This window comes from Limulus polyphemus, unplaced genomic scaffold (genome assembly GCF_000517525.1).
Source record: "Limulus polyphemus unplaced genomic scaffold, Limulus_polyphemus-2.1.2 Scaffold4962, whole genome shotgun sequence".
NCBI lineage: Eukaryota > Metazoa > Arthropoda > Merostomata > Xiphosura > Limulidae > Limulus > Limulus polyphemus.
Genome location: NW_013670572.1, coordinates 71,062 through 80,388, shown reverse-complemented (window position 1 = coordinate 80,388; position 9,327 = coordinate 71,062). Strand labels below are relative to the sequence as shown.

At 31.6% G+C, this 9,327-nt stretch overlaps 1 protein-coding gene across 4 annotated transcripts; it reads right to left on the bottom strand.

Annotated features, from left to right (window-relative positions):
- Nucleotides 1-174: 174 nt before the first annotated feature.
- Nucleotides 175-9,085, bottom strand: LOC106471918 (DNA-directed RNA polymerase I subunit RPA12-like). 4 transcript variants are annotated; one of them, XR_002613377.1, is made up of 5 exons: nt 8,791-9,085; nt 7,389-7,492; nt 3,972-4,081; nt 2,063-2,179; nt 175-562 (listed from the first exon to the last, which is right to left on the bottom strand). XR_002613377.1 is itself a non-coding variant. In XM_013932543.2 (5 exons), exons 1-4 carry the CDS (start codon nt 8,942-8,944, stop codon nt 2,155-2,157), a joined length of 393 nt encoding a protein of 130 aa, XP_013787997.1. In that variant the 5' UTR covers nt 8,945-9,085; the 3' UTR covers nt 175-562; nt 2,113-2,154. The 4 variants fall into 4 exon arrangements, 1 of the variants encoding a protein (XP_013787997.1); XR_002613376.1 differs by having other exon boundaries at nt 175-567; nt 2,095-2,179; XR_002613378.1 differs by having other exon boundaries at nt 2,103-2,179.
- Between the last annotated feature and the right edge of the window lie 242 nt (nt 9,086-9,327).

The following is a 9,327-nucleotide window of genomic DNA, read 5'->3' as shown; positions in this document are numbered from 1 at the left end:
GTTTTTCTTCATTACCTATTCAAGCCATCTCCAACCATTATTAGTCTCAAAGTGGGTTCCTCGTCATCGAATTTGAATGTAAAGGATTAGTTTTGTAAGGCCACTCTGTTCTTCCATTTTCGTCATTTGTAACCGTGTAGTGTTAAAAAAAATCGACTATATTTGTATAATTTAAAAAATATCTTTTATTCAGCTCTATTTACATAATTTAATTTTTTTTTTTTATGCACGTGTTCTTGTGAACAGAATGCAAATAATTGTAAACTTGTATTAATCTTCATCTTGGACCCAGGCTATATGCCATAGTCAACGTATGACAAAGCTTATCCAAGCTTCAGAGTTGTCGCTTCACTGGGCGAGTGGGACGCACCTGAATAACAGGATGATATAATGGTTTATTAAAGTTGGTATAATATGAGAGTTAATCCCCCTTTTGTCTTGGTTGCAAGTAATGAGAATGATCACTGATGTAGGCAATATAGGATTTTGGGATACTGCACTGGGATTTTGGTCTCTTGTTCTGTGAAGGGGTGATCTTCCTTTGCTCTCCCAGTCATTAGTTCTGAAGAAATAAATTAAAGAGGTTAGCCACTATTACAGTAAATATGACACAGCACCTTGCGACTTCTCAAGTATAATGAAACAGTAAAGGTTATTGTTTGAGTCTTTCCTTTGCTATCAGAGTCAATTTTATTCCTCATATTAGTTCTATAGATTCAAAACAAGCAACATTTAGTTTTAGTTTATATAAAATTATGTTACTCTATAAGACATATATATCTTAAAATCGAAATTGTGCACTTGTGAAAAATGCTTAATATATACTTTGAGATATGAAGATGGTTTGCTTGTTCAGAAATACCAATATTTTTTACAAAATATTAAGTAATTTTTCTTTTATTTTCAATATGGAAAAATAAGCTCATTGTAACTTTAAGATGACTAGAAAATAATTTTTCCCTTTTGTTTTTCTGTGATAATACAAGTTTAATAAGTATGCATCCTAGGTCTAAGCAACATTGTAATAACTTTGTAATATTAATACTGCACGTTCACAATGACATAAGACATCTAATCCTACTGAGAGAAGAATGATGAAATGTCCACTATTTTTTAAGCACAAAGGTACACACAGAGAGCTATCTGTGCTGTGCCCATTACAGGTATTGAACTCCGATTTTTAGCAAACGTTATATGCTTTCAAGCTTAATTCCGAGTCACTGGAATTTTTAAATAGTTAACACGAGACATACGTGTACTTAGTGCCCATATAACTAACTTACAAAAGGAAGTTGCATTAGAACATAACGGTACAGCTAGGACTAATCCAAAATTTCACATGGTAACTTTTTGTTTATTTTATTTTTTATAAAGCTTTCTCTTTTATCATCCAAGTTCAAATATTTTAATAAAATCAACTAGTGGTCATAGTTTGTACTATTTAATTCCACCATCAATATACTACTACTACTGATATTATAGTGATGGTCCAAAGCTGGTAAAAATACTGGCTAAATCTCAAATGTTAAGAGTAAGTAGTTGGAGGGATAAAATCTTTAATATAAAAGAATGATGAAGACTGTTTAGTCACTGTTTTTAGATTTAAGGTCTTATTATTTCAGTAGCTTATGCATTTAACAATGCTGCAATAATTTTATACTAATTTTTTTTTTTGCTTTAGATAAATAGTTAATTTTATATTTTCAGTTTCATTTTCTCCTACTACTTGTGCTTTTACCAGTTTTTCGTTGTTCGGCTTCGTGTATGCATAGCTGTACTGTTAATAATTTCTTTTAAAGTTGTATTTCACTACATTTAATCACTGACAACAATCTTCAGTAGACATTTGACTATAAAATATACCATTCAGAAAATACAAGTACTATGTTGGTGTGTATGAAAATAGCCATATTTAAGTTTTAGTATTAATTTTCTTTAGCATTTCTGTGTTATTACAACTCTCGATGTTCACTTCTTAAAAATACGTTTATTAAAGTCCAAAAAAAAGACATTTTTGGGGCATAAAATACCGATATTTGTACACTAGTATACATGTACTAACCATATTATTGTCATGATAAATATTTCATTTGAATACATAAAACAGCATGCCCACGGAAAAGTTCACACACGTTCATTCTTCAGTCTATATTATCATGAATTTTCCGTTTCTTGAAACCTGAAATGTATAAAAAACAATTATTGAACTTTAATGTAAATCTATATGTACATCATCATGTATTTGTTGTAAGTAATAATTACATATGTATTCAACATTGTGACTTCTAGGTTACAATGGACAACTGGTAAGGCTTGAACAGATTCAGAAACCACCAAAACAGCCTTACATATTTCATACAGTCGAGAACAGTAACCTTTTTACTTATGTATTACTCCTGAGGTTTCTCTACTTCTATGTCACAGTTTCAGTCGAAGTGCGTACAACAACTCTTATCCATAATAATCAGTAAGATAATAGGACTTGATTAACCCTGACACCGAGAGCAGAAAGAAATCGAATTTCATTTCTTGACTGACGATAACCATGTATGAGTAGCTTTCGTGCCTATAATGATGGTGTATGCTTAATCTCTTCTATCTTATCATGAGCCCCCCCAGTAAGAAACGAGACGCTCGAAACAGACTGTTGATACGCGTGGTGGACAGAGCATAGATTACCCAATGTGTAGCTTTGTGCTTATTTACAAACAAACAAAACCATTGTACATAACATATACAACATGATGCCATTCATAGCCAGGTGTTTACTGCTTTAGTCAGTAAACATTCAGATCTTAAACACATTTTTGATAGTTTCTCAACTTTGTATGATCATTATTGTCATTAATAATAATCAATAAATAAAAACATTTAAACAATAGCATCAAAATTACTTTTACAACCAAGCTGATAATAAAAGTTCTAATTTGAGTTTTACAAAAAAAACATACCGGAAATAGTTTAAAATCAGCCAGAAATGATAACTTATGATTTCACATTACTCTTGTTCAGTATTGTTATATATTTTCTTTTATGAAAATGAATTTGTTTTCTGTATTTATGGCAGAGCTACTAAGGCTAACTGCCATCATCCCTAATTTTGAACTACTGAGTAGAGGGACAACGGCTAGTCAACAACAATTTACCATCCATGCTAAGGGATTGACTGTCACTCTTATAATGCACCTATGGCTTAAATGGAGGGGAATATTTTGTGGTACAGCACAGGTTTGAATCTGGCTCTGAAATCCAGAGCTCTACTACGTGAAAATGAGGTCGAGCTGAGTTTTACGTCAAGAGAAAAATAATATAATTTAAATATTCTTTAGTCTGCTAACTAGATGATCACTGGAAACCTTTGCAACCTTAGGCATTTATCTAGAGTTTACCATAATACGATATGCATAGCTAAGTTGCTGAGTTTAGCATTGAAGGTCTCAAGTAAATGCATTATATCAATTTTCACATTTCTGGAAAGTAATGAAAGTATTACTTAGATACCAATCTATGTTATAAAACTGCTTGTCTGTGTGATTTCTTGGAGGAACAGTTGTTTTTTTGCATCATGGAAATGAAACTGAAACTCCAAATTTACTTGAACACGAGGCAGTATTAAAATTGTTCTATTGAAAAAAAAACAAAACAACAAAAACACAGTAGGTTTTTATGATAACGAAAGACCGCATAACAATATTATCATTGATAATTAGTTAATTCATCTACTAGTATACTACACATATTAATTCTGTTAGCACAACTGGATTCAAAAAGTCCACAAAGGTAAAAAAAGTTCTAAAATGGACTCTTTTAATTTACTATCACCGTTAAATTATAGCACGAATAAAAAAATTAATGATAATACTTTGTCTATTAGATGATAGTGTTAATTTTTTTAAAGTATGTACAAATTAAGGATTATAATTCATTATTGCATTTGCTGTTAAAGTACTAATTCTGTATTGTTCACGTACTTGCATTGTGGACAGGAATAGAAAACAGTTTGTCCTTCGTCTGCAGATCTGGTTTGAAGAGTTGCATAGGTCATCCCTTCATGACCACACTTTGAACAGTTTCTATCCACCTACATAAGAAAAAATATGACAGATATTATTTACTGAGAAAATCCTACCTAAACTTTAATAAATTGAAGAAAAATCACATGCAACAAGATACATTTATTTTAAGCAGAATGTCCACGGGTTGAGTACATTATATCATCACATCGTTACAGTCCACGTTGGTACGTCAAGTCGTGCTCTCTCTGATGACCATATGTCTTCACAATAGTTCCACACCATTGTTTTCATAGCAAAATGCTCTATTGTGAGACTCTCATATCTAAAGCTTACCCTCATTCACTTCATGCTTTCCATAAGCCATTTAGTACAAGAGTTCAACAGTTCTAAGTATCCATTTCAACAGTTGGATTGCACAGAAATCCATAGGTGCTGCATCCAGTGATATTTTTGTCTTCATATGGAACAGTGTAAGTACCCATTTCAATCTCTAGTTGAACAAATACATTGTGGAAGCAATCCATGTACATGTGACTTATGCTGTTTTTCCAGACAGAAATTCATCTTCATTATATTGTGTACTGATCGTTGGGATTAAAGTGAATGGATTTTGCTATTGACCTTTGTTTTCCTGGATTCTCACCCATTACAAGATGTCTCATTTTGATTATCATGACTGGTGTATGACTTATTACAGGTCTTTTTCTGGATGGTCCTGGTGCTCTAAGTTGATCCTTATCTCTTTTGTTTTGTAATGTCAATAAATACAAGGGAAATTCTAACTTACTAATCTGAACATATCTTTATGACCTGAGTGTACAATAATTTTCTGTTGGAAAGGGCTGCTACATATTCTTCCAGAAGACAAGAGGTTTGTGGTGGCAAAATGTAGTTCTGATACATTCTGTTCCACTGGGACTTTGTACCTGTTGTGATTATCAGGTGACTTGCTGATTGCACGTTCAAAATTGTTTTAATATAATGCATTCAACCCTTTTTATGTGGAATCCAACTATTAGTTCTTATAATTAAAATATTATTTTTGTAAAATCTTTGTGTTACATCTAGTAATGTTCTTAACAAGTTAAATATTTAAAGTTACTCTAAGCAAAACATAGATTTCCAAATCCCATGAAGCTACTGATATATTTGTAGATAGTTTTCACTACCTACAGGTTGCAAATGTAACTTATTTAGAGCTAAGATAGTAAATCTCCAATGAAATGTTCTGGAATAGAAGATGTCTTCTGAAGAAGACTTTTCATACCAATAATATCCCAATGGCTCATTGGTACATTTTAGGGCTAAACTTGAGGGGTTTGACCTTTGAAGTGGCACAGTACAGACAGCCTATTGTGCAGCTTTAAGAACTGGGCAACTTGTGAAATTTGATAATTGATTACAGAGGCCTACGAATTTAAACTTCATAAAAATTGTTTTGGTTTTAATAATGGATTTTCCATAATTCAGCTATGCAGATTTTGAAAATAATATTAATTTTTCTCTATTACGTGAGGATTTTTTACTATTTGAGAAGAAGAAAAATCTCTCACTTAGATCAAACTTACAATAAATTTACCACAAATATAACAGAATATGTTTGGGTCATTTACACAACCTCTTGTTGCCATAGCAATGAATAAATGAAATTGAAAAGTAAAAAATAATGTCCAGAAATGACACATCATGCAACCTGTTAATCATTTATATACTAGTGGTGTGTTTCTTGTGGGTTCTAGAATGATCTATAAGACTCTCACGTCGTGATTGGTCTAGAGAAATCTATAGTCAACATTTTAAGCATAACAAAATGTGACCCGATTTCAATGAAAATGATTCACTTATGTAAAAGTACATACGACATTTTATGAAAAAATCTGTACGTGATGGAGAAAAATGTATATTGTTTTCAAATTCAACGTACAGGAATTATGTAGAACATGTAAAAATTTCAAGACAATAAAACCAACGCAGCCGTCATTGAATGTCTGCAACCATGGTTATAAGTTACCTTGCAACTGCAGAAACAGAAACTTAAATTGTATTTGATTATTTTGAGATTTTTATGATATCACTTGTAAAGAATGTACGTCTTGCGTTGTCTTCAAATAAAAACAAATATCAACTACCAAATGGATGAAAATTTTTCTCTAAGTGTTCTAAAAAATTTAAATGCATGACATGAAGTCTACCATAAACTTAAATAAAAAAAAAAGAGAGATTGTTTTGTTTGTTTGAAGTTAAACCCAAAGCAAAACAAAGGGCTATCAGTGCTCTGCCCACCACGATTATCGAAACCCGGATTCTAGGGTTGTAAGTTGTCCGCAGATTGTTTTGTCCTATTTTTATATCAAAGGCCAAATTGAGTACTTCTCTTTAACATAAAAAAATGTTTTTAAAATACTATAAAAGATTTAAATACCTTGTTCTAAAATAAAACTAGTATTTTCAAAACTAACTTCTCAGTGCAGTAAATTCATAATACATATTTATACATGACATGAATATAATATATATGGATTTAAAAGTTTCTAACCATATCCTATTGCAAAAAGCAGTCATAACAGAAATGTATAAAAAAAAAGCTTACATGCTATTGACCAAAGTTAACCAATAATACGGAAATTCAAATATAACTTCCTAAGTATCTGACATACTCTCTGCTGAATTTTGATGTTTGACATGGAGATAAGTTTTACCATATCACTATCCATTTTTTAAAATAATAGTTTAAATATTTCTTTTTTGAAAACATTTAAAGGATTTACTCCTGCTTGATTCATTTTCACAGAAATACTACTAGTACTACCATTTTTAGAGAATGTAAACGAAAGAAACACAAAGTTTAATTATGTTACAAGAAATACTGAAATCCAATGTTCACATTTATGTGCTCTTTGTACATAACCACACACAGGTTAACACTGGGGATGTAGAAAGTTGTTTTATAGTGTGCCCTGGTGAAGCAGGCTATAATTACTTTTGTGTTGCTGTCTTAATGTTAGTTTTCAATAAAACCCGAGATCTTCGTTCTGCATTTACTTTGATTCAACTATACAAAATCTATACTATTTCCTACAAAGTTACAGTTGGAAATGTTCTGTACCAATTTACAGATCGCACCACGTACTAGAAGACAACAACCTGTTGAGATCTACACCATATATCTTCTACAATAAGGAGAACCTCATGGCAGGAAAACATCATGGGCAAACCAATGCAATATAGAAAATTATGAATTCTAATATTTAATATTTTAGGAAAAAATAAAGGATTTCTATTTTATCCAAGTATGTGAGTTCCTGGGTCTCCAACAATTCAAGTGATAGTGTGAATATTTATTATTTTGGGATATAAAAAAAAGTTTCTCACAAGTGGACCAGCACTGTCTTCAGCTTTCTTGTCAACATAACCCTTTAATGCTTTTTTTCGATCATTGAAGACTATACGAGAGAACGTCTCGATCCCATCAAATGCTAGAAAAACAAGAGAAGTTTATTTTAAAAATAAGCAACACAATTTAAGAAAGAGCTCTAAGTAGATGTTGATAATAGTGAATTATGTTTTCACTCAATTAAAGATACTTGTAATTGATTATGGGTATCAACTTTTATGTTTTGTAAAATATGAATTAATCTCATTAAACTTTTCTGGGGCACTGAATATGCTAAAGTTAAAAATCATTATGTTTACAATTGGCTTAGTACTTAACTCCATAAAATTTTAAAGAGACAAAAAAGGAGCTTATTAGCCCATCAAGAATGTCCCTTCCAGCTCCAAACTATAACCACTCCTTACTACTAATGTATTCATCCAATTTTTTCTTGAACTCAGTTAAATTTTCTGCCTCCACTGCCTTTGAAGGCAGCTCATCCCAAAAGCTAACCACCCTGTTTGAAAAGTAATACTGTATAAACTGCAGATGACTCCTATGCTGCCAAAACCTGAATTTATGACCCCTTGTCCTATTATTTTCACTGCTAAACACAAAAATACTCTTAATCATCATAAACACTTCAATCAAATCCCTTCTGACTGTTCCCCTCTCCAGAGAAAACAAGTTTAAAGATTTTAGTCTTTACTCGTAGGACAATCCCATCATCCCAGGTATCACCCTAGTGGCTATTCTCTGAACATCTTAAGATAAATGTCATCACATTATTGGAAAAATTAAAAAATGAACAGAAAGTTAATTGTGTTGTACACATGAAAATCAAACAGTGGTGTTATGTAATAATATTTTCCATTTGATAAAATGTGACTAAAGAGGTTTTTCGAGTCTTCTTTTCGGACAATTTGTTTTTGTTCTGTACCAGACTGTACTATTTGGTCCCCATGGGGAATGGATTCTCCACACACTTTCTTCACAAACAAAATCTGTCCAGAGAAATCTTCTAATATTGTCTTAGAATCTGCACAATAGTTGCTTATATTTCTCTCTCCTTCCTCCAATTGTGTATGATAATATTCAAGTAAATGCTTCTTTCCTCTAACCAAAATAGATTTTAGATGTTGTTACATTAACTTTTTGACACTCTGGTATCCATTCCCTGTACAATATAAAAAAAAACCAAAACTTTTCACTAAATAAATAAATTACAGTGCATTTTTATGTTCAAAATCTCTATAGCTTCTTGCAAGTTGTAGTTGTATACAAGTTCTTATAAGTTTGCTGAGGATACTAAGATTGTGAGGAGTTATTCTACAGATATGTCTCTTTTATTTAAAGAGACCAAGTTTATGAATATAAGAAAAAACAAAACGGTCTTCTTACTCCGAACATCTATGTTAAATTGGCAGATCTTGCAGCTTACTACATCTGAAGAACCAGGTAATGGCAAAATGGCACCACATTCACTGCAAAAGTCCAACTCTCCTAAGAAGTTGCTTTCTTGAGTAGACTGAGACATTTTTGAAAATGTCAACATTACAATTTCAAACACCACAGAAGTTTAAGTACAAGCGTGACCGTTATTATTGTACACTAATTAAATTAAAAAACTTAACGCATACGCCAAACTGGAAATCGTATCCCATTCACAGAACAAAAGTTACATGACGTGAACACTGCGCCATCTGATTTTCATTTTAGGCTTTAAGTAAAAGTAAATGTATAAATACGTATGTGTGTGTGCATATATACGTTTATAAGAAATTATTATTAATAGGTTTTAAGAAACTCTTTTTTATGTATTTTAAAAATATTTATTGGAAATGGTAAAACACACACACACACACACACACACACACATATATATATTGAGAGAAGGGACATGAATTTGTATAGCATGAACTAAAACTATTCATGATT

Excerpts from the sequence above, each read along its gene's own strand:
- LOC106471918 (XM_013932543.2), bottom strand. The coding sequence starts at position 8,944 with ATGTTGACATTTTCAAAAATGTCTCAGTCTACTCAAGAAAGCAACTTC. Across the intron at positions 4,082-7,388 it reads AAGACAGTGCTGGTCCACTT|GTGGATAGAAACTGTTCAAA; the intron begins GTGAGAAACTTT and ends TTTCTTATGTAG. Across the intron at positions 2,180-3,971 it reads TATTCCTGTCCACAATGCAA|GTTTCAAGAAACGGAAAATT; the intron begins GTACGTGAACAA and ends TATACATTTCAG.